General features: G+C 52.5%; 2 protein-coding genes across 2 annotated transcripts; both read right to left on the bottom strand.

Annotated features, from left to right (window-relative positions):
- Positions 1-1,017: 1,017 nt before the first annotated feature.
- On the bottom strand, positions 1,018-6,705 carry PRNP (prion protein). Its single transcript, XM_005447399.4, has 2 exons — positions 6,581-6,705; positions 1,018-3,622 (listed from the first exon to the last, which is right to left on the bottom strand). The coding sequence occupies exon 2, from the start codon at positions 3,618-3,620 to the stop codon at positions 2,826-2,828; it is 795 nt and encodes a 264-aa protein (XP_005447456.3). The 5' UTR covers positions 3,621-3,622; positions 6,581-6,705; the 3' UTR covers positions 1,018-2,825.
- A 10,906-nt stretch (positions 6,706-17,611) lies between these two features.
- On the bottom strand, positions 17,612-23,814 carry PROM2 (prominin 2). The gene is made up of 23 exons (XM_014279179.3): positions 23,598-23,814; positions 23,333-23,382; positions 23,024-23,226; positions 22,784-22,904; positions 22,526-22,589; positions 22,351-22,440; positions 22,046-22,245; positions 21,899-21,973; positions 21,749-21,812; positions 21,474-21,633; positions 21,197-21,349; positions 20,714-20,837; positions 20,088-20,179; positions 19,918-20,002; positions 19,648-19,794; positions 19,457-19,528; positions 19,290-19,382; positions 19,125-19,178; positions 18,629-18,709; positions 18,357-18,425; positions 18,116-18,205; positions 17,783-17,889; positions 17,612-17,689 (listed from the first exon to the last, which is right to left on the bottom strand). Exons 1-23 carry the CDS (start codon positions 23,812-23,814, stop codon positions 17,626-17,628), a joined length of 2,475 nt encoding a protein of 824 aa, XP_014134654.3. The 3' UTR covers positions 17,612-17,625.
- Between the last annotated feature and the right edge of the window lie 597 nt (positions 23,815-24,411).

Below are 24,411 nucleotides of genomic sequence, written 5' to 3'. Positions count from 1 at the left end.
ATTGTAGAAACCTCCCCATGGCCCTGACCAGCAGGGTCCTCCCCAGCTTGAGGACCGGTGAAGCAGTTTTCCCTACGGCAGAGCTGGGGGCTTTGGGGGTCTTGAGTTTATTTTTTCCCCCTTTTAAATGATACGACAAAAATCCTGAGATATTCCGTTGTATATAGGGCAAAATAACACCCTAAATAAAATGTCCCTGTAAAATTTGGTGCTAGGAGGCAGCTGGATGCCGAGTTGGTGTCGGATGAGCGGCGGCCGCAGGGATGCTTAGGACAGACCTAATAACCTCACAGGGGCTTTTTATTCCCCAAATCCTTCTTTCCAGTACAATTTTTTTAATTGCTTTTGCACAGAAAAAATGTGAAGTGTGAGATCCTGACCTTATATTTTTATTTTCCTCCTTTTGGAAACTAGCTCCCAACACTAAACCCTGCCTGCCATCTATTTTTTTGCCCCACTCCCCACTTGCTGCCTCACCTATTAATATCGAGAGCTATCGTGGTGATGCCCAGCAGCCAAATTCAAGCAAAAAGACCCTTTTATTTTGCTCTTTCCGAGCACCTGCAGGAGCTCTGGATCCCTGTTATGAGCCTCTTAAGGTTTCCTCTTTGTGAGCAAGCTGCTTGCATGCAGGAATAGTAATTTATTTAGCTTTTTTCCTTTATTATTCTGCCAAAAGTATGCAAAAGAGTCACATTTGGGGTTTACCTGGAGCATCGCTCAAAGACCACATCCTTCAGCACCCTTGTGGGCAAGGGGTTTTGCAGCACGTCCTGCGTAGGCTCAAACCAAACAGGTCCAAGGGTTGGTCTTGAGCTTAAAATAAAAGCACCATCCAGCTGAAGGGTCCAAACTCTTTCATCTTTTTAATTGTAATTTTTAACCCTTGCTGTAGTCTGAGTCATCTAACGGTGGTACTGGTTTAGGTACTGGGGGAATTTGGAATTCTGGCAACATGAGGTAGGGCTTGGGGCTTCACATGAAGGTGGTCGGGCTTAATGCCACTGAAACAGCAAATGTAGAAACTCTTTTATTAGACAGAAAATAGATGGAGTAAATACAAGGTATAAATGGGTGTTGACCTTCTATGGGGAGAAGAAATCCCTGGCCCCAACCAGCGCTTTGGCTTTATTAGGAACTAGTTGTTGGATGGGAGCGATGCCGTTCGTGGGAGCAGGGGAGGAGAAGAGGTTAACAGAAATTGTGGGGTTTAGGCCGAATTTAGTGCTGAAAGGGAACAAAGGCGCCCACAGGCTGGGGAAGCAGGGACAGGCAGGGCAAAAAATGCCACTTCTGTCCCTGGAGCTGCGGGGCCGAACAAGAGCTGCTTGCACGAAGGAGGCTGACGTGCATCTTGGCTTTATCCATTTTAATTTGTACCAGACGTCGAACACTTAGAAAAGTATTGGAACGGCAAATCTCATGCATGCACCGTTACGGATTTACAAAACATTCGCGTATCACAAAGTACGAGTTACCTCAAAGCCCTGCTTTTCTGGTGAATATCCTGAAAGATTTCTCTATATTGGTTTTTTTATATGTATATATATATATATATTTCTTCACTTAGTTTACACCGATGCGAAAAATCATTTAGGACGGTGTCATTCAGTGCCTTGCAAAAAAAAAAAAAAAAAAAAAAATACACAAGAGATATTAAATAGAACTCGGGGTGACCGGTTCAACAAGCACAGCTTGGCAGATGCTACAGGTTACATGCAACCCAGCATCGGCCCAAAGATGAGAAGCAAAAATTTCACCCACCGCTTCCGCCTGCCAAACAAATCACTTGCAAATCACTTTTTTTTTTTTTTAAAGTATCTCCCATCCCATTGCTTTTCCCGATGCTGTTTGCTGTAACCATATGATTTAGCTGATTTATGTCTCTCGCTACGTGCTCGACCCCCCGCCACGCCCCCCGAGCATCCTTTTTGCTGTATTTACATCCCTTAGGTCAAGGCGCCGAAGTGTGAGCGTGACTTGTCACCTATCGAGCATCCAACCCAGCTTTTTCTTGGGCTGTGACACGCCAAACGTTACTGCTTTGTAGGATTTTTTGGAGCGTTCAGCAGCACTTTTTGCCTTTAGGTAGGCTACGAAACACAGTGAGGCTCAACCCAAAGCAAAGCGGCGCAGGAGCCAGCCAAAACCCGGCCGGGGGCTTCAGCCTCGCTGCAGGGGGCGGGGGAAGAAAAAAAAAAGAATAATATTATTTTTGCCTATTGCTGCAGGAAGTATTTGCAGCATGCAAGGTGCGGAGCGGGTGGGGTATGTACATGAGGAAGGATGGATGGTTTTTAGGATTAAAGGGTTAAAATTGCAACCTGGCAGCTTGTTGCTTGGAAAACCCATAACCTGACGCTCCTAAAACCCTTGGGGGGTGTATAGGTGCTGGGGCGCAATGCGGCGCGCCCTGGGGAGAGGGGTTTTTGGTGGCAGCGGGACTAAGGGGATTAGATAAAACCCTGCTTGTTAGCCAAGAGGATTTTCGGAAACGCTCTTGCAGGAATGCTGAGGACTGCGTGAGCTCCTCTCTGCTCAGTCCCTCTCAGGGTGGCCCCAAGGAGGAGGAGGAGGAGGTGGTGAAGGCCATTTTTTCGTGCTTCCAGCTCCGTCGCTGTCCTGCCACGCCGGGGACGCATTTGGAGTGGAGAAGGAAATTTTCATCCAGTTGCTTAAACCGGAGCCTCTGGGGAGGTGATGGGGAGTATCTGTGTGCCCCAAGGGCTCTTCACCAACGACGACCGCAAGCAAGAACGGGGAGGGTTTGGGGGTCCCCATGGGGGGACAGGTGACATCTCGAAGCCGTGGGGATCCGGGACACATCAGTGCATGACGAAGAGGGTGAGGAGGAGGAGGGCAGCGAGGGAGGCGTCGGCGAGGTGCAGCCGGATGCCGGAGGCCAGGCGGTACTCACGGTACTGCTGGATGCACATCTCCCGGATCACCTTCGTCACCACCTTGGTCTCCAGCTCCACCTCCGTTTGGTTCGCCGCCGGACCAGCCTCTGAGACATTCTTCTTGGCGGCGGGTCCAATGTTGTGTTCGGTCACCGTGATGTTAAAGCAGTCGGCGACGAAGACGTCCTGCGAGACGGGGCTGCTGTAATCCCGGTAGTAAACCTGGTTGGGGTAACGAGCTGAATTCTCATTCCACCATCGGTACTCATCAGGGCTGTCAAAGCGATAGTGCATCCCCGACATGACACGTCCCATGGCGTAGCCACCCAAACCTCCCACCACGGCGCCCGCCGCCGCCGCCCCGGCCACGTGCTTGAAGTTGGTTTTGGATTTGGGGGGTTTCCATGGCTTTTGGTTGTGGTAACTGCCTCCGCTGGATGGGTTGTAACCCTGTCCCCACCCCGGGTTGTGGGGGTAGCCTGGGTTGTGGGGGTAGCCTGGGTTGTGGGGGTAGCCTGGGTTGTGGGGGTAGCCCGGGTTGTGGGGGTAACCAGGATTTTGGGGGTAGCCGGGCTGGCGGGGGTAGCTGGGCTGGCGGTGGCTCCCTGTGCCCCAGCTGCCTCCGCTGGGTTTGCCTTTGCTCTTCTTGGAGAAGGCGACGTCAGTCCAAGCGCCGAGGAGCAGGGCCACCAGGCAGCAGGTGACGAGGAACCTGGCCATGGCTGTGGGACACAAGGACAGGCAGCGTTACAGGCAGGAGGCAGAGACCTGGAAGCCGCTGCATCCACGCCACCGCGAGCATCACGGGCTTTAGGCATCATATGAAACTTATGCACCGTATCAAACACTTATTGTCCTCTAATCCAGCTGCAGGATAAACAGCTTTGAACTTAAATGCGTATTTATCCTCCCCAAATCTCCTTATTTTTATATATTTATTTTTTTTATTATATATTTATATCCCCCACCTCCCCAACAGGTCCTCTGCTAGTCACGGCAATTTTAAGTAGTGGAAGAAAAGCTTTTGGGAAAAATGTTTCACTCGATTCAGAGGTAAAAATCCACTTATCAATCTTGCTCGATCGAATCAGATGATATAAATGAGATGTCTGATGTGCAAGGACCGTGGGTTATGAACAGATTCGCCCCAGTCTCTAAGCTTTTCGGTACCCAGGGCTGCAAGGAGGCCAGTGCCCAGCCTTGCCTCAGAGGTTTTTTTTCCCCAAAGAGCAAAATTCAGCCTATTTTGCCCAAGTCCCTGTTTATGAGCAACACGCCTGAATTGAAGAACAGCATTTTTTGAGTTTAACGTGTTTGCAAGTATGTGCTTACTCAGCATTTCACTGCTGGCATCCCAGGGGCACGCCAGGCATCTCCTATGTAAGCTGGTGGGCTGGTGAGGGTGAAATCCCATGTGTAATCCAGCCTTTATAATACACACCAGGTCTGCAAATCCTTTGGAAAGACCTTTGGAAAACACCTCCCAAGCTGCAAAATCCCTTTGGATGCCTCCGCGCAACGCCAAGGAGCGCTGAATTACTGTTACACTCGCGTTTAATATGCAAGTCCAGCAATAGCAAAGGGGTTTTTTTGTCCTGCTGGAGGCTCAGCTATTCCCAGAAATCCCCCCGAGCATGCCAGGATGGTGGGGAGGGAAAGCAAAGCATTCCTGGAAAAGTGTGGGTGGGTATTTTGCAGCATTCTTAGATGCTTCAGATGCGCTTTCTGGTTCATGATACAGCAAGAAACAAGCTTTGGGACGTGAGTGGGTTTTTCCTAGCAGCTAATGGACCGACTGCCTCGAGTCACCACTCAGGCCAGCGAGAAGCTTAATGCAGGTCAGAGATGCCGGTCTCTCGTGAGCTGCTGCCCTTAACGGCGCAAGCGGGCACAACAAACCCCTGGTTAAGCCAGAAATTCTTCTATTACACGTTAGCTATGGTTTTACGGTCCATAAAAAGCAAATTAATCTCTCTTTGGGCTCAGATAATGATGCTCTGCCTCTCCTCCCCGCACCCCCCCCCCCCCAAAAAAAAATAAAATCTGCTATTTTGTCAAAATGTTTGAACTGAAGGTCCTTTAATGTCAGTGTTTTGGTTGGGATCGTTAGCAAGACGCTTAATTAAAAGAACAGGGGAGATGAACACGCCTGTCCCTTGGGACGGGGAGGAAAGCCAGGCTTGGACTGCCTGCTCGTAAAAAAATTTGGGTGCAAGCTGCCTGCTTTCAAGCGGCTTTGCTGCCCACCCGCTGGGAGCGAGGATGAGATCAGGGGGGTTAAAAATAGGCAAAAGACATGGGAAAAATTCAGATGGGCAAACGCTCCTTGGGCACTCAAAAGCCAGAAAAGAAATGGGGGGGGGTGAAAGCAGCAAATAGGCAATTAATTATTTTTTTATTATTATTTTTGGAAGCTGTGACTCCTCACAGTGAGTTGCAAGGGGGAGAAAAAAAATCAATCCTTGGATGAAAACAGGTTACAGCAAAGCCCCGGAGGATATTCCAGCCTGGCAGCACCAACCTGTTCATTTAATTGTCTTCGCAGAGCCAAGCTCTGAATAAAGAGGGTGAAGGTTTGTTTGCCTGTGCGCTGCTAATTACCGAGCACCTTGGGCAGCTGAGCTTTGCCCCCCAGTAAATGTGGTGGCTGGTGGAATGTGATGGGGACCAGGGAGCTGCTGCTTTGGGTTCGGAGCTGGGTTCCCTCTGCTTGGAAATAATATTTACGGTGCAACCGTAATATTATTATTAAATTACATTATTGAATGACTTCGCAGGTATTCTTCCCACCCCACCCCCCTCCCAGGACTCTTTTTAACCTTCCTCCCCAGTTTTGCCTCTCTGCAGGCGAACCTAGGCACTAACAAATTGATTCAGGTGATTTATATCAGAGCCGTTTATACCCATGCCGGTGGTGGAGAACCAGAGGAAACCCAGCACTCCTTCAGGGCAGCGGGGGAAGCGGAAAATGGAGGATGTGAAGGAGCGATTGCATGCAGCAATTACGTGTGCTGGGTTGGCAAGAAGGCGGCTTCTGGTTTGGAGAGGAAAACCACCACCCTGGTGCCAAAATAACCGTGGAAATAACCTTGTTAAGGTGCCCGAGGGGAGAGAAGAAATGAAGGGGGGGTGGGGAAGGGGAAGGTAGAGAAAGCGATGCGGTGAGGAGGGTGGGAAGATGCTTGGGAATGGGGGTGTCCAGACCCTCCCGGTGATACTAGGAAGGTTTTGGCTCTTGGTGGGTGAAAAATCCAAGTGGGGCCTCTGGGGAAGGCAGGATGCAGGCTGGCTTTCTGAAAATGCCACCCCTCGTTTTTAGAAATCCCTCCCCCCTTTTTTTTTTTGTTTTTAACCCCCCAAATAATGGGGGAGCAGAGTCCTGCGCAGCTATGGGAAAGAACAAAACATACCAGGTAGCTCTGGGCAGGGGGGGAAGAAGAAATCTCCCAGCACTGGCTTAGAATCAACCCCGAGTAAACAAGCGCTGGGTGAGAAGCAGAGCCGTGTCTTTTAAGGAGGACGCTTGCCTTCAGAGCTGGAAATATCTATTTTTAGGCAGTGATGACAGGGAGAAGAGGCAGCCCCCCATCTGCTGTGATGCTGCTCAGTGTTAAAAGCTCTCTCACCTCTGGATTTATCCCACCTGAAGCCCCCAGGTCCCATTTTCCCCCGACACTCACCGTCTGGGAGCCCGTTGCTTGCTCGGTTCAGGGTGATTCAGCCTCGGCCACAGAGCTACGGGGAGGAATAAATAGCAAGAGGGAGGAGCTGGCTTCTGCGCAGCCCAGCCCTGCACAGCCTGGCCAGCATCCATCCTCCTTCCCTAGGGAATACCGCAGCCGGCACCCTGAAAAATTTGGGTTCACCCCCCCGTCATCCCTCCCAGCAGATAAGGGCATGGGAGGCAGTGCCGGCGACCAAACGGGTGGCTGGAAAAATTGCAGCACTTGGATGGTTTATTGAAGAAATATCGCTGGGATCTCCAGGGTTTGCGGCTGGTTTGGAAATCTTGGAAAACTGGAGCACTTGGATGGTTTATTGAAGAAATATCGCTGGGATTTCCAGGGTTTGGGGCTGGTTTGGAAATGTCGGGGTCGAGGCTCCGGGAGAAGAAAGGAGGCTTTTAGCAGTTGCTGGCTGCAGCTCCTAGTCCATTAGCCTGTGAAATAGAGAGATGCTTTGCAGGTTGGTGGATAGAAAAAAAACACAGGCTCAGACCTACAGGGGAAAGGAGGAATCTATCTTCCAAGTTTATTTCGCTCCAGAGGAATAAAACTCGCTCCTGCGCAGAGCGGTCACGCTTCGTGTTGAGGTACCCTGATATTTATAGGGAGGAAACGCCGCAGAAGGCAATTTAAAATTAGGTGGGATGCTTATGGCAAGCTGGGGCTTTTACGGCACCCTCTTCCAGAGGGTAAGGATATCTGTTTAGGATAGAGACCTAAAGCCCAGGATGGGGAGTTCTCCCATTCTTTAGGATTAGGATGGGCTCTAAATAAACAGGTTAATTCCAGAGCAACCTGGGATGCTTGCATGATGGTTGGGAGATGCAAATAAAGCTCTAAACTAATTGCATTGGGACTGATTCTGGCACAGCCACACGATGAAGCCAAAACCCTCCTGAGGTTTTGCTGTCCAAAATAGCCCGGCCAGGTATGGCCATCCCGGCGATGCTCCCACCCCTGGACCACAGAGCACATCTGGCTGTAAAGAAGATTTCCGCCTTGATGCTCCATATACTTGTTTATCCATCTGGTGGGATTATGTTAAAAAAAAAAAATAAAAAATCTGTCTGGCAGGGAAATGGTCTGCACTGGGTGCTTTGGCTGCACCAGTGAGACATACATTTTAATTTCTGGAGGAGAAAATTGAATAACAGGGGCAGGATTAAGGTCAGTGAGCCTGTCAAAGCTCTCTCTTAGAATACACAGACATATTTATTCCTTGTGAGAATGTGCAGATGGCTCCTGGTTCCCTGGTTTTGGTTTAAATACTCTTCAGTGGGCTGTCTAAATGCCAAAGCCAGGAAAAGAAAGAAATGCAGCATTGGGAATGGAATGGTTGGGATGAATTCATTCACAGCTTCTAAAAATCAGGTTTTCTTCCATAATAATATATTTTGGAGGAAGTTCTGCTCTTGTCTGGGGAAATACAGAAACTCTGTGGGATCCCAGCTGTGAATTGAGCAGGAGCAGCCTATTGACTATTGATTAATTTTTAAGGTATTGTGGAAGTTAGCAGTGCTAAAACCACCCAAACCAGTATATCCACAGCAACTACAGAATGGAGCCGTGTGCCACAGGGTTTCTTTGGCATCTCAGGGTAAAATCGTTGCCGGCAGCCAGACAAGAGCTGCATTGATCTCTGCTGGAGGTTTGGCCCTTCTTCGTCCGCAGCTCAGGCAGCAGCAGAGGAAATAATGCACCGTTAAGTGCGACAGGGGTTCATGCCAGGTTAGAAAGCATTAATGGGATGGGGTTTTCTCGTAACAAATGGAAAATGCTGACTTTGGTTTAATGATGAGCTGGGAAAAGCCCCAGGTTCATCTGGTCTTGCTTCATTGCATCTCATTGATTTTTTTTTTCTCTTTTTTTTTTTTTTTTTTTTTTTGCTTTAATTCATGCAAAATACTTTTACTCACATAACTCCGGACTTGGAGAATTAGCCACAGCTTGCAAAGGCAGGGGGAGGCATTCAAATAGTTTGTAGGAGATTTGGAGGTAATTTGGTGGGGTTTGGAGGTAGGGATGAAGTCCCACAGCCTGACCCTATCCCGCCATCCCTCCTTGGAGCTGGCAAAGAATCTGGGCTTGAGCTCGCCCCATCTGAAATCACGCTTAGCTCATCAGGAAACCTTTTTCAACCCTCCAAAGGCAAAAATAAGGGGAAACAAGTGCTGTGTTTGGACAGTTAATGAAATGCATTTTGCAGAACTTGGTTTATTTTCTAGTCTCACCACGGAATAGTCTCTTTTAAGTAAAACTCCTCTGCTTGTATTTCTTGGGAACCAGATGCCTCGGTAATATTTGGCTCCTCGCTGGATGAAAGCAGAGAAAATGCAATTTGGGGAATAACGGGGGTGACAGCAGTGCAGGGAAGGAAGCGCTGGGGGCACTTGATTTCCAGCCAGAAGGAAAGATGCCGCTCAGTCAGGCTGTATTTTCCCATGTCAGTAGAAAATTGTGTAAGTAAAAAATGGAAGCCTTTTAGGGTGTTTTGCATTTTCTGCGGTGGTGAGGGCTTCATGACATGCATGGAGTAAAGCTTTGCTGGGGCTCGCAGGCCTGCAGACTGCAGGAAGGGCAACTCCCCCCTCAGAGAAGAGAAATGTCATTTTTGGCCCATTTTTAGTAGAAGAAGGGGTTTTCCACACATAGAAATCTTTACCTGCGCCATTATTCTGTAGTAAACTGCAGGATTACACCTCTCACGGGTGGCATTTCTCCTTTGCTCTTGACAATCCTAAGTTTTCCTGTAAAAAGAAGTAAATAAGAAGGCTTACAAATGTTTAGCCTTTTGCCATGGATGGAAACCAGCCAGGAGGCAAAAAAACTGGCAGGAGCAGGACACCAGTTACACAACCTGCGATGGTGGGAAGAAGTCCCAGCGAGTCCCTAATCCCGGAGGCACGTGAGGGCACGAACGACGTGCCAGGAGAGGAACCACCGAGGGGGTAAGCAAGGAACACAAACTTTCAGTGCAGTATCTCATGTTGCTTCCAGGAGGGGGTTTCTTTTTTGGCCAGACATGGTTCTGTTGCAAAGCCAAGGAGCGCAAAGCTATCATGGAAAAAATAAATCGGTTTATGGCTGCTCTAGTAAATGCGACTCATTGCAGCCATGATGCTGGGGAGGAGTTTTTGTCATCCCCCCTCCTCCATGTTGATCTGCCTTCCTCACCAGTGATGTCTTTTTGCAACGCGATCTACGGGCAGACATGACTCACAGGCAACAGGATCCTGGCAGCATCTGCCTGCTGGTGGGAGGCTCCAGGGAGGAACTATATTGAAAGGTGGGTTTGGGGGAAGAAAGCAGCAAATAAGGCAAGGCTTTTCTGGTTGTGTTTCAAAGACAAAGCTAGAGCCTTGAGGAAGAGATTAGCCAAAAGAATTTAATAGGAATTTCTTTTCCGCAGGGAGCGGCAGCTGAAATATAAAATATCGGAGGCTGCACGTACCCTCCTTCTTTTTACTATTGGACAACTGTCTTTAAAAGGCTATAAATGTTCATCCAGCTGCTACAATCTCATTAGGAGTGTAATAGCCTCTGCTCATGTGCTAGCTGCTATTCCGGGGAAGGGACACACCTAAGCTCTTTACGGATGAGAGGGAAGGGAGGGACTCTCCCTGGCTGTGGGCTGATGCCTTCCCAATGATGCACTGCGTCTTTAGAAGATAACCTGCATGGGACACAGCTCCCAAAAATGCGTCTTCAACCTCTCCCAGGGTTTGGAGGTATCAACTAGGTGCTAGAAGGTGAAAAATCAGCTTTTATTTAAAAAAAAACAACAAAAAACCCCCAGCCAAACAAAAAAAAAACCCAAAACTTTTTCATTTTGGAATAAGCACTGATAATAAAAATGCTTTGAAAGTGGAGAAAAAAAAAAATCAAGTTTCGGTACTTGAGCGTCCCTGCTGTCAGCTGAGTTAATTTATGGGAAACGGAGAAGTCAGTCATGCTTGTTGGAAGAAGATGTTTGCTGTCCGAGCCAGTTTCAGCCCAGCATTTGGTTTAAAAATATCCCATCCCAGTGCCTTGGGTGCAGCCACTGCAGGGCACACAGGGTTTGTGCCTCCGGGCTGAACAATTCCCTGCTGTGTCCAGGGGAACGAGCAAGGGGAAGAGCTATAACCCTTCGCAGAAAGGGCTCGTTATGTCCTTTTGTATCAATAAACCTCCTGTTTTTTGAACAGACAGGACAGCCTGGTCTTTGGGCTCTTTTAAATCATGACTCCCCTCCACAAAGCTGCGGGAACCAATACTTTCCCAGCAATCCTACAATTCAGCTTCCCAAAAAGTTCCCTGAGCGGGGCGATACCAACCAGCTGGCTCCTTTGCAGGAAAAGCTGAATATCTGTATTTTTTTTTCCTCGCAGCAGAGCCTGTAATATTTGACTCACCGGTAGGCTTTCCTATGCCTCTCTCCCATTTATTTTTAACTCGCAATCCCCTTGGAAGACTTTCCGAGATCAGAGCAGCGGCGTAAGCACATTGCATGACATAACATGGTTGTGCTGAGGTCACCTTCTCAAAAATAAACCAGGGCACACCCGGGATGGGTGAAGGCGCTCCCATTTTCATCGTTTCTACATCAATCATCCAGGCCAGCCTCTGATCCCGCTTCGGAAACTGCTCCTATCCCAGGTTGCGTCAGCTGTGTGCCGAGAGTTTGTAGGAGTGTGCCGAAATCCTGCAGGATGTGTTTAAATGTTGTATTCCCCAGGCAGAGCCGCAGGCACGAGCATCTTCTTTTGGAGGTGTGATGGGTGGAGGGATAATGCTGCGGTCCTTGGGGCTCCCTGTGGATTCTTGGCTGGGTTGCGTTGGGAAAGGGGCAGGAGAAATCAGTTTTCCCAGTGGGAAAAGGGACTGTGGGACGAGATGGGGAAATGAGATGGGGAAAGCTGAACCCCAGGAAATACAAACAATTGTTTGATTTTTAATTAGAAAAAGAAAAAAAACAATGGACTGAAACAAAAACCAGATTGAAGATGGAGAAATAACTTAAAAGAACTGTTATGTTTTTCTCTTAGCTATACGTTTTTCCTTTATATACATAATTTTGTTCAGGTCTTCACCTTGTTTATTCACGTGAGATCAAACTGAGCTTCTGCATCCCATGACCTGGTTTCTAACACACATGCACAGCAAGGATGAGATGATTAAACCCAACTCGCTCACAAAAAGAGTCATGCAAATCCTCTTAGCTGAGCCGGTGAGTGTGTTTCCACCCTGATTTTCCCCCTCTGCCTCCATATAAAGGGTTCCCAGGGCCAGGGATAGTTTTCTGAGGTTTCATCCCCCTTTTCTCCAGGTTTAAATGAGAATAAACAAAGGTGAACTGGGTTTGGGAAATGTGTGCCTATGGGGGAAACTGGCCCAGATTTTTTGCCATCAGGGTTTTTAGTCTATTGAAACAGTTTCCCACGTGATGTGCACCTTTCCATCCATTTGGGAGCATTTTCCAGCTGGGATGTTGACCCAAGACCACACAATGACTTAGTCCAAAGCTTTTCTTTCCACTAAAGCAACAAATTAAAGGCTCTTTATGAAGATTGTGCTGAACATCAGGCTGATATTATATACCAAAGAGACATGATATACCCAATATTCAGGCATTATATGCTGAATCTGCTCCATATGTTTCATTCTCTGCCCTTTTATCTTGGAAGGGGAGCTGCTGACAGGGAAAAGCTTTACCACTGCCTGCATGGGAGGAAGAACAAGCCAATAACCACCATCTGACACGAGGGAAAGCCCAGGGAGAGACTAGGCTGCTCTGAAGATGTTCAAGATGCTCATACAGAGTTGTCACGGGCACGATGCTCTCCTCAGTCATCTCCATGGCTACCTCAGTGCCTAGCAGAGGGGATACAAGCGGTGTAGGAACGGCATCGTTAGCTGGAATGCTGCATGCTCTCTCTTGGCTGAGCTAAATACGTAATGCTTGGGGTTATCCAAGAGGTTTATTTCCAGGGATGATGGCTGGCTTTTAGGCTGAGTTTGAAGGCAGCTGAGATTACAAATGTTACAAATCTCAGATTTTCATAAACAAAAACATGTCCCCCGAGGTATTTCTACAGTGGACACATTGGAGTACAAGTACATGATGTACTTAGACGAGTCTCGGGCGGGGGTTTACTTGCCTTTAGCCAGTGTGATTGAAAAACTCAGATAATATTCCTGCTTCTGACCCAAGATTAATGCTAGGGGAATGGCTACCCTAAGAAATAAAGCTGTGTATAGATAAGGAAGGTGAGCTTTGACAGGGATGTGGAGAAGAAAGCATTTTGAAATGAGGCTTTTTTTCCTCAGCTAGCCATTTGTTTTGGTAAACAGCAGCAAAGATAATGCACAATAGTACCACACAGTACACAGTCTGGAGCTGAGAGGTACTAGCTTTAGGGACTGAGCAGAGATGCCAGAGCCAACAGATCCCCTACAGAATTTCTCCTTTATCTCCTCAACTTCTCCAAAACAACACACAACGGTGCAGCTCACAGCCTGGGTGGAGAAAGCCGGGATGGTAAATCATGTAAAATCTGGACACGGGTCTTGGATTACAAAGGAAGAAGCCCACAGGCTTGTCAGGGCTTGGGATTGCCATGATCTCTGTGCCATCAAGAGCAAAAATCCAGAGGCGTCATGCACAGGCTGCAAGGCATTTTATCTAGCGATGCTTTGAGAGGATGGAGGAAAATTATGATGGCCATAAACCTTGCTATGAGTCCACAGGTGGGAGGAGGCACCAGAGGAGACGACTCCCAGCTTGGACAACAGTGTTTTGCTCTAGTGATGGGCAGAGATTTTTTTTTTCCCCTCTCTCTCTACAATTATCCCTAAAGCTGCGTCTTGTTGAACAACACAGCTCTTAATGTGCCCTTTTCCCAGCAGCTCCGGCGACCTTGGCCCTCAGCTTGTTTTTCAGTGCATTTCTCAGCAAGCCCAGGGGGACTCTGGGGAGAGAATAATGATCAAAGTACAGAAACTGGAGGAAATTAGTTTTGCATTTACAGTGGCGGGTCAGGACCAGCTGTTTATCCTGAGCCAGAGGGGACAAGGCAAATTGTTCGCACCAGGCTCGGTGCAAGGAGGCTTCCTGCAAGCAAAGCCCCATCCGCAGCCGTTAAATAGCAAACAATAACCAGCACTAATAATACAACACAGTTTATTTTTCCCAGGGTGTTTTCTTGTTCATATTCTGGCTTGAAACATCTGTGCGGTCCAAAATATTTTTGCAGTGTCAATAACCCAAGGAGCTTGTCATGCTAAAAATAAAGGAAGCTGGAGGAAAGCCTCTGGGACATGATTTCTTACAAACCTCAGCCTGTTTGGAAGCTTGGGTTACTCTGCTAAGGATGCATTAGATAATGCATTAGATAAAAAAAAAGAGGAAAGTTTCACATAATTACTCAACTCCTCAGCTGAGATTAAGAAACAGAGCTGAGAACTGGGCCCTTATTGCTCCCTCACTAATTGCTGGAGCTCTCCTGCACAAATAGCTTGAAAATGAATGTTTTGGGGAGTGGGATGGGAATGAAGTTTTGAGCAGCTCTTCACGGCAGCTGGTTTTGTATCTAAGCTTTCTGAGCTCTTTTCAGGGGATGATGAGAAAAACAGATGGAAGAGGTCACGGATCCTTTTTCTGGTGAAAGAAAGGAGGTTGGCATTCCTTGAAAAATGGGGAGGGGGAAAAAAGGGAAATGAAATAACAATAGTAAACCTGAATACTATTTTAATTCCAGAAATAGGCTGATTCTTGCCAAACTGGCTGCAAGCGCTTTTCCTGTATTTCTCCTTAGTTCTGGGAATAGAGAAGAGCAATTTATGTCTTGAAATAGGTGTTGGTGGGCAACTGCACCTGAGCTGAGCAGAGCTCCCAGCTCTCTGCCACAGACCCAGCCCAGCAAGGAAGAGACAGCAATGCTGCTGCCCTCCAGCCCTTTGAATTATTGATCTTATATGTACTAATTATAGACACTTCTCAGGGTTAGTAGATAGAATACGAGGAAGGTGTGCCAGGTGAGGTGGCACAGGAGTTGAATTTCAAAAGGGGAAGATTTGCGAAAGGGTTTAATCAACATCAGTTTAGTTAAGTCCTTATAAGCACAGAATACGGATCCCAGCCAAACTGAGATAGAAAAAAACCCATCTGACAGAGGAGTTAACCCACATCCAGGAGCTGGAAATGAGCTAGTTTCAATCTTCAATTTATCAATACAAGTAATCAAGCAGAGGGAAGGTATGGCAGCCTATGCAAGGTGTGCCTTTGGGGAGGGATTGGAGGTTAATCATAAACCATGATCTTGCTTTGGGTGAGAAATCATTACCCAGCTTGTCTTTTTTTTTTTTTTTTTTTTTTCTCCCCATAAAAGATAAAATGTCCTCCAGTTGGTTGAGGACAATTTTGTGGATTATTTGTTGGTGAATTGCTATTAATTCAGAGATGCAACTGCTCACGTTTTTAATCCATCTACCTCCCAGGCAGGGAACAGAAATATTGCAGTGGTAACCATGCATATTTATAATATGCATCTATTTTGGGGTGAATTCCTCTGTTATTCATCACTTGTCTGTGTGCTTATCTGTTATTTACTGTAACCCAGCTAGATGAAATAACTTTAGGAAGAACAGCCAGCTGAATTTGGCTCATTTGTTTGCAAACTTGTACCATTTTTTAATCAGTGGATCAGCTAAACAAGTATTATTGCATTTACGTTACTTACCATTTAAAGTAGATAATCCCTTTGCTCTTCTGGACCACACTGGGTATTATTTTATTTAAAATGTAGTACTACTGCTGAGAAGGGCTTATAAAAATGAAGCAGGCCTTTCCCTTTTAATTATCTCAGATGTTCGTGGCTATAAGCCTTTAAAACATACCCAGCTGGGAACAGAAGGGTCGTGGACTTATTTTCTGATTGAATCCCAGGTACCAACATCCCCACACCTCTGCCTCTCACCACCACCAACCTTCCTCTGACTTCAAAAGACTCCATGTTAAAGTTAGTTTTTGCAGATGATGCCACCAGGCAGTTTCCAGATGGGCTGCAGCCACCCGTGGGCATGGGGATTCCTGCAGAAATCTTCCTTTGGGCTTCAGCTCCCCAATCCCTTTTGCAAAAAGCCTTAGCAATGCTGACCTCTGCAGGCAAGTACTTCATAAAAGCAGCTGGCTCTAGGCAGCAATAACCTAAATAATGCATAAAACAGGTATTTTATGCTGGCTGTGGGTAGCAATAGCCTTTTAATAATGCATAAAAAGGGGATGTTTCTCTGTTGGTTAGTAAACATGAGTATTGCGGTGAGGGAAATACTGGGAAATCCTCATTCGCTTGGAAGGGGCTGATTTTTAATCCTGTATAGATTTTGTACATAATTTGCTGGTTGGACAGAGTGCTTTGAAGTCAGAGGATGAAGCACATGAATGAAAAGCAAGCATTTCATGCCATAAAGCCATCGATGCTCTAAACTGGGAGTCAGAGGCCCTGCCAGGGCTTCCTTGGGAGGACTGAAGAGCCAGAAACTATCTGCTTAACTTATAGTTTTGCCCCTGAGACTCACCTCTAATTAAGCTCTAATTATAACAGCATCCTGTGGGCCAGGAGGGCCACCAGCCTTGCATGGGGTTGTATGTGCAGGGTCTCTGGGGGGCTGGAGATGGGGGTCCCCTGGGCCCAGACCTGATAGCCTGGCCCAGCTGCCTCCTCAGGGCCCAGCCTCGGAGCACCCCCAGCCTCTCCTCAGCCCCAGTGGACCTGTGCCCCACCAGCCCCTCAGCCATCGCCCTGGGGCCTTCTCTGGCCCCACAGTCCGTCTAGTCACGGCCTCCCCTCAGCCCCAGTGGGCCTGGAGCCCACCAGGCCCCAGCAGCCCCTCAGCCATCGCCCTGGGGCCTTCTCTGGCCCCACAGTCCTCCAGCCATGGCCTCCCCTCAGCCATCACCCCAGGGCCTTCCCCAGCCTCACAGTCCTTCCAACCACCACGTCCCCTCACCCCCAACAGGCCTGGAGCCCGCCCAGCCCCACCAGCCCCTCAGCCATTGCCCTGGGGCCTTCCCTGGCCCCACAGTCCCTCCAGCCATGGCCTCCACTCAGCCCTGGTGGGCCTGGAGCCTGGTTGCCCATCAGCCATCGCCCCGGGGCCTTCCCTGGCTCCCCGGTCCTCCAGCCATGGCCTCCCCTCAGCCCCAGTGGGCCTGGACCCCACCCGGCCCCAGCAGCCCCTCAGCCATCACCCCAGGGCCTTCCCTGGCCCCACAGTCCCTCCAGCCATGACCTCCACTCACCTCCAGCAGGGCTGGAGCCCACCTGGCCCCAGCAGCCCCCTGAGCCACAGGGCAGGCCTCAGCCCCCAGCCCTCACGCCGCTCCCAGCACCTTGGGGGCCTCCCATGGGAGCGGGTGGGCCAGGCCAGGCCGCCCTTCCCCACCTTGGGGGCTGCCCCCACCCCTCCGGCCCTGTAGAGAATGGGGGAGGGGATGATGGCCACAAAACAAAGCAGGTAGTGGCGGGTTTGGCTGAGGAGGACTTTAATGTGCCCACTGCCCAGGGGTCCCGGGTGTGGGGAAGCGTTGTGGGGCAGGTGTCCTTCCCTGTGGGGTCTGTGAGGGGTACGCCAGCAGTCAGTGAGAGCTGCAGGGAACCCTCCCCTGCATCCTGGGTCAGCCGGGCTCTGGGAGCATCCTGACAGCTGCTCAGACCCCAAAGGTGGCCGAGAAAGAGACGTCGGAGGGACAGAACATGGAGACATGCCCCACATCTGGGAAGGATGCTCAGGCCCAAACAGACACCAAAGAAGAGATGTCAGAGGGACCCAGAGCCCTGCAGAGTGTGGAGATACGTGCCCCGCACTCAGGAAGGATGCTCAGGCCCCAAAGGACACTGAGGAAGAGATGTCAGAGGTGGGGGCCTCTGACATCTGCAGAGCCCTGCAGCACTTGGGCATGAGTTTGACAGCAGTTCCTGGGGTGCAGGGCAAGCAGCCGCACCCGGCAGACCTCCATCCTAGAGCTTGAGTGCTGTGACGCGAGGGATGTGGAAGGGACAGGTCTCCTCTGATCCTGTAGAGCTGCCGAAGGAGAAAACATCAGGGGATCAAGGAGGAGCCCACATCTCTCCCACTCTAGGCAGCCCACCTGCCCACCCCCTGCCCGCCGCTTACATGAGCCGGTTGCGGATGGGGCGAAAGTGTTTGGTGAGCCTGATGGCGAAGATGATGTTGGGGATGAGAAAGAAGGTGCAGCATCCCAGGCTGAACCAGAAAGCATTCTGCAAGGAGAGAGCAAAGGGGTCCGCGCTGAGCTGTGCAGGAAGAGGCAGCCCCCAGGCTCTGGAGGGGTCTGGGGAGCCTTGCGGTGGCTGGTGCTGGCGGTGTGGGGGTGTCAGGGCTGCTCTCAGCCCCATCTGCCCCTACTTCATGCTGGTTGGGGGTGGGATGCTGCCCTGTGTAGGTCCCCACCAGACCCCCGCAGAGGGACAGGGACAGGATCCTTACCCAGGGGTCGGCGATACGGTCACACAGGATCACTCGCCCATTGTCCAGGGCTGTGGCGAGCGGCTGACACGAAGCCACATCCTCCCTCAGCTGGAACAAGAAGTGGAGACACAGCATAAACCCGCTCCTGGCTTGGGGGGGGATGCATTTTGCTGCCTCAGCTCAGCAAGGGGCTTGCATGCAGCATCCATGGGGGCTCCCAGCCCCAAAGAATCTCCCTGCGGCAAAGACGAGCACCTACCATCTGCCCAACCCAGTTCAGGTACTGTGCGAGGTACCGCAGCTCCTTCCTCGTGAAGCAGCTGATCTCCTGGGCAGAAGGGAAGGCAACATGGAGGGCAAGCGCTGTGCTTCCCAGCCCAGCTCCAGCCAGCTCTGGGCTAATGTCAGGCTTGGAAACGAGGGCTGGAAGCTTCAGGTGCCCTTCCCCTCTGGTGGTGCCCTGTTCTCATTCTTTTGTTCTGGCTGTGGGGAATTTTGTAACCCCTGAGGGCTAATCCAGCCCCAGCTCACCTGCCGGAGGATCTGCTGGGCTTGCACAGGCAGCCGGGCTTCCACTGAGGCCATGGTGGCCAATGTCGTCTTCACCCGCTCCTGGGGAAGCACAGGGAGGACAGAGCATCCTTAGAGCACTGAGCAGCAGGATGGTTGCCCCGGGGATGCCAGGGACAGTGTGCAGGACCATGCGCATGCCTGACTTCGAATGGGATCTGATTGCCAGAGGGCAGGGAAAGAGGGATCTGTCCCAAGCAAAGGAACCCCATCACAGGGAGCGGGTGAGATCAAACACCGTGGGACGGCTCTGCTGGGGACACTGAAATGCAGTGAGTGCTGCAGGAGGATTTCTGATTTGCAGCAGCAAATCTAATAACTAAAGGAGATTGATTCTCCCAGGATGGCATTTTTCCTGGCTCTGCCATCACCCTGTAACTGGCTTTTTCAGACGCTGGCAGGTGGGACCCATAGGGCACAACATATTTTTCAGAGCTAGAAGAAATGACACAAGTACCTGGAGGTGCGGCGCCAAGCGGGAGAGGAACTGGACACTTTCCCCCAGCTTTGCCTGCGGGACAGGGAGGTGAGAAGGGTGCAAAAGCCCCATTGACCCTTTCATGCGGACACTGCTGGACAAATGCCAGAAGCACCGCAAGCCACCAGCCCAGCATGGACTCACCACCAAAGCCTCCTGCGACTGCACCGTGGAGTTTTGCATCTGCCACAGAGCCCGGGCCTCAGCAGCCAGCCGCCCTGCCACCGTGCTGTTCCTCTGCAGGGGGACAGCGGGGTGAGGACAGCCCTGTGGGCACACAGGCAGCCCCCACCGCCCGCCCCACGGCTCACCTGCATTTTCTGCAGCCCCTCAAGGCTCCTTGCCAAGCCAGGGAGGCTGGTCTGGACCACGGGGTTTTTCATCTGGGGGAAGATGGTGTTGGTGGCTGCCCAAAATCCAACCCTGGAAGCTGGCCCCAGCACGGCTGGGCTGCATCCTGCCCTCCGCAGTGGGAACTAGCTCTCTGCAAGCATCCTCTCACCTCCTCCTGGAAGCGCCCATAGTCCACCTCATCCAGGCCACTGCGAGCAAATGTCTCCAGGTCCTGCCTGCCCTCACTGCGGAGGAGCCGCACGTCACCCAAGCGCGCCGTGAAGTCACTCAGGCGTTTTTGGAAATCGGCTGTGTACTGTGGAGGCGAGATGGGGGGATGCTGCGTCGTTGTGGCCAGGCACTTCCATCCCAGTAACCCCAGTAAAGCGTGTGCATCCCTGTGGCGTTACCAGAAGCTCTGGCAGAAGCCAGCCCTCACCTTGGGGGGTTTTAGGTGCTCATCCAGATCGTAGGACCTGTCAAGATGCAGCACCTCCCACAGCCCCGCACCACTCTTGCACTCCCTAGAAGGCAAAAGGATGTTGGCAGTGTGACCCCAGATTAGCTCTCCAATGCAGAAGTGCAGAGGGGGGCTCCTGTGGCACCCACCGGTATGCAGCGCTGAGGTTGGAGTCCCTCCTGAGGTTGAGCTGACGGCTGAGGTTCATGGATGGAGGCAGGTTCCCAGGGGTGTCAATGAACTGGGTCAAACCAGAGGGAGAAGAGGGTCAGCGTGAGGCACAGGCATTCCCAGCAACGATTTGGGGGTGCTCTACCCTCGCAGGTGCGTCCTGGGGTACCGCATCCCAGCCAGAGCTAATCTTGTCTTTGTTTGTATGATCCCCGTTGCAGAGCCTTGCCAGGCAGGATTCAGAGGGAAAGCTGCGGACAGCCCCGTGCAGGGACCTGCCTGCGTGTGTGCAGCCACGGGATGAGCCCTGATGCCATTTGCACCCTGCTCTCAGCCCATCGCAGCGTGATGCTGGCCCTGAGCACCCCAGGGATCCCCAAACACCGGAGGACTCCTGCAGGTAGGAGCATCGTTGCCTCGAGTGACTTAACAGCACCGGGGCAATTCCCCACTGCTGATGCAAATCCAAGGACTTAATCCTAAACTTTTGGTTCAGGATGGGGCTTTTCCGGACCTTTAGAGGGAGGACACAGAGCGTTTGGAGGCATTTTGCTGCACACAAGCAGAGATTCATGGGGCAATGGGTGGATGCATGGCCACCTACCTTATAAATCTCCTGGTTGACCCAATTCCTGCAAACCAGCGTCTGGATGTTGCCCCCAACCAGGAAGGTGGCAAAAACCAGGAGGATGAGGAGCCAGGAGAACAGGAAAGCCAGGCCCACACCACTGAAAGGGGGAGAGGACGTGGTGGTGGTGGCTTTGCAGACCCGAGCAGGCAGAAGGGCTTGTGGGGACCTGCTGGAACAGCTGCAGCCCTGCGGTTCCCTCCTGCGCCCGGGCATGCCGGGCTGCCTGGGAAGGGCCTGCAGGAGTGGGGTGTGCCGGGCAGCGGGACAGGGGCGCAGGAGCTGCCAGATAGCAGGGAGGAGCAGTGTCTCCCAAACCTGCCGGCACAGGCGGTGGCTTCAAAAGCCTTTCCACCCAGCCAGCTCCCAGTCCCTCCCTTGGCTTTGCGCCTCTGATTTTTGAGGGTGGGGGATGTGTGAGATGGCAACAGCCCCCCCAGCACCCAGAGAGATGCTTACAGCAGGAGAAACTTGGCACCAGCCTCTCCTCGGCACTCGTAGTCACTTGGGTCCTCCCGCTTGGAGAGCCCATATGCCCCCAGGGCCATCCCTGTCACGTTGCAGGCGAGGATGAGGAGGATGATGGAGCACAGCACCGTACCCGCAATCCACCTGGAGGAAAGAGCAGCAGGGCACAGCCTCGAGATACAGGGCTGATGCGCTAACTATGGCTTGGGGGGGCCCAACACACATCTCTGCTGCACCCCCTGCAACCCTTCATGCTCCCTGGTGTCACCTGTACTGCTCGAAGCGTTCCACCTCCCGGAGGTACGGCTGGCTTCTGTCCTCCACCTTCACCAGGGCTTCGCTGACAGGCCGGGTGTAGTCGGGCAGGGGGAAGCCATCAGCGATGGACTGCACCTTCTCCGTCATGCGGGCCATCTCATCCCGCAGATCTGCGGGGCCAAGCCCATGCTGGAGGGGCGGATGGCCCCGCATCCCACCCTGTGTCCCCAAACAGGGATTCACCCCATAGACGGTGTCCCCGCTTGGTCCAACCATCCCACTCACCCTGGATGACCTGCGCCATCCTCTCCACAGCCAGCTCCGGGATGGAGTTGAAGGTACCGTTGCCCTGTGAGGAAAGAGGGGGAGCTGAGCAGCTTGGCCAGAGCCATGTGCCGGCACCGGACTCCCCTGCTTCACCGCAGTTCCCCCAACCTGGTGAATCATCTCCGCAAAGTTGCTTCGGGGCAGACCGGCCAGCGCCTTCAAAACCTTCTCCACCGATGGCACCTTGGAAGAAGCAACCCATGAGCCTTGGGGCTACTGGAATGGGGGGGGGAGGGCACCAGCACCCTGTCCCACCTTGCCGTAGTCAGCACCCAGCTCCAGGCTCTGCGCCCTGCCCAGGACGCTGGCACAGGAGGTGCAGCGCGGGTCATCCAGCAACGCAACCACCCGCTGATGCCGTTCCCGCAGCACTGGCTCCAGCTCAGCCCGCGCTGCCGCCAGCGCCCGCACCGTCTTGTCGAGAATCTGTAAATGGTGCAGCGAGGTCTGTAGGTCTTAAAGAGAAAGCCCAGGGCTAGTTCACGTTGCTCTGCTCAGCTGCCCCGGCTCTCCAGCGAGGCTTCGGCACTGGCCCCGGGGAGAGCTGCGCCCAGCCGTACCTCCAGCCCTGTCCTGCAGCTCTGCCAGTGCCGTGTAGGTCATCGCCTTCAGCTGCGCGTGGATGGAGAGCCCCACGCTCCGGCTGAGCCCTGCAAGGCATCGGGCATCCCATCAGCACCTCAGCCCAGCGGGAAGCTCGGGATGGGGCCTGCCAGTGCACAGCGCAGTGCTTACCACCCAGATCAGAGATGATATGCTGTCGGGGAACCTCGAACTGGTGTACCACCATCTGCACCCCCTGCCAGGAGAGAGGAGCCGGTCGGCCGGTGGTAGCAGCCGCCGGGAGGGGAGGAAGCCTCACATTGCCATTCAAAATACATTTTTAATGCAGCCACGCCAGCTCCTCTCACCTCCCAAACTATTCCATGAGGGAGACGCAGCCATCCCTGGGCTGCACCCCGCTCCAGGGGGGGAAGCCCCTCGGGGACCCACCTGGGGGACATTGTCAATGTGCTGCCGCAGCGTGCGCAGGGTGGTCGGCACAGCCCCCAGCCCCAGCTCCAGCTGCCACTTCACCCGCTGGCTGGTGACAAAAGCACAGACGACGCTGATCCTACCAGGGATGAGCAGACGGTGAGGGGCTGCCCGGCAAAGCCTCCCAGCCCTGTAGGACACGGTTCCCCCCACCCAAGGTGAGGGGGCTGTTTCTTTGGGGTACTTTGGGGGACTCACAGGATGATGAGGGAAGTGAGGGACAGGCAGGCTAGCAGGCAGTGGCGGCGGCAGCCCAGCGAACGCCGGTGGGCACGCAGGCGGCCCCCACACCGCCGGCGGCTCCGGCAGTAACAGAAGCACATCCCGGCCACCGGCATGGCCACGGTGAAGAGCAGAGCCACTGCGGCGCAGACAACATAGCCCAGCTCATACTGCACCACCTATGCGACGGGAGAGCCCGGTCGGCACTGGTGCAACCAGCTTGGGGCACTCTGTTTGCCCAGGTGCCGTCCCTGTGGGATTCTCCCACCCCACGTCCCAGCTCACCTGCGACATCCGCACAGAGCTGGGGTCATTCAGGGCTGTCCTGAGCAGCTCTGCAAAAGAAACCATGGCCCTGGTAAAAGATGTCCCACCCAATGCACCCCCAACCTTCTGCAGGCAGCAGGACCAGGATGGAAGCAGCATCTTCCTCCATGAAGCAGCTCAGCCACCCTGGAGCAGCTCTGGACACGGGGATTGCAGCCAGCAAAACCCTGGCCGTCCCAGCACCTGCGGTGGAGGGGTCCCAGCTCCCCGGCTCAGGACTCACCTGTGGGCAGGGGGTTTTGCTGGATGAGATCCAGGCAGCGCCGGACGAGGCCGTAGAGGGGATCGAGCGAGCTGGGTACCCGGTGCAGTGCTGGCACCCGAATCTCGGCGTGCATGTCGGTGAAGCGAAGGATGTTGCCGGGGCTGGCAAGATGACATTGCTGGGCACCGGCAGGACGCAGCAGTGCCCAAGCCAGCAGCAACCCAGCCGCCTGCATGGCTTTGGTGGTGAGGAGAGAGCCAGGGGGGCTCCGTCAGCCTGCAAGCGGGCAGAGGGACATGCCCGGCCCCAGATGGCTCTCTCCGGCTCGGCTCTCTGCTCCAGGAAACCTGCCTGACGGGTCAGCCACTGTGCAAAGCCCAGACGCTGCCGTGGCTTGTTCCCCCAACAGGATCCCTGGGGCGGCTGGGCTTGGCAGGGCTGCGTGGAGGCGTCTCCCAAACCATCCCAGGCCTGTTTCGCAACCCTCAGCATCCCTGAGTCACCGCCATGGGATCCCCACAGTCAAGGCCATTCCCAAAACGGGTGGCAAAGCCTCCCCGGGATTTTGGGGAGAGGGTCTGGTCGCGGTGAGGTCCCTCTCCTCAGGCTGGAAGGTTCTTGTCCCCTTTGCAGCCACCTTGGAAGGAGGGATCTGGGATTTGGGCATCACTTGGGGGGGTGGGAAAGCTCTTGCGGATGGGTCCACATCTGTGGACGGGGTCCCTGTGGGGCACAGTCCCCTTCTGCAATGCCCAAGACTGGGGGTTAGTAACAGGCTGGGAAGAAGACGGGAAAACAGGGAGGAACACAGGGAGAAGGACGGTGAGCCCCA

The sequence above is a fragment of the Falco cherrug genome, chromosome 18 (genome assembly GCF_023634085.1).
Source record: "Falco cherrug isolate bFalChe1 chromosome 18, bFalChe1.pri, whole genome shotgun sequence".
NCBI lineage: Eukaryota > Metazoa > Chordata > Aves > Falconiformes > Falconidae > Falco > Falco cherrug.
Note: the sequence above shows the minus strand (reverse complement) of the source record. Positions and strands in the feature narration are given on the sequence as shown.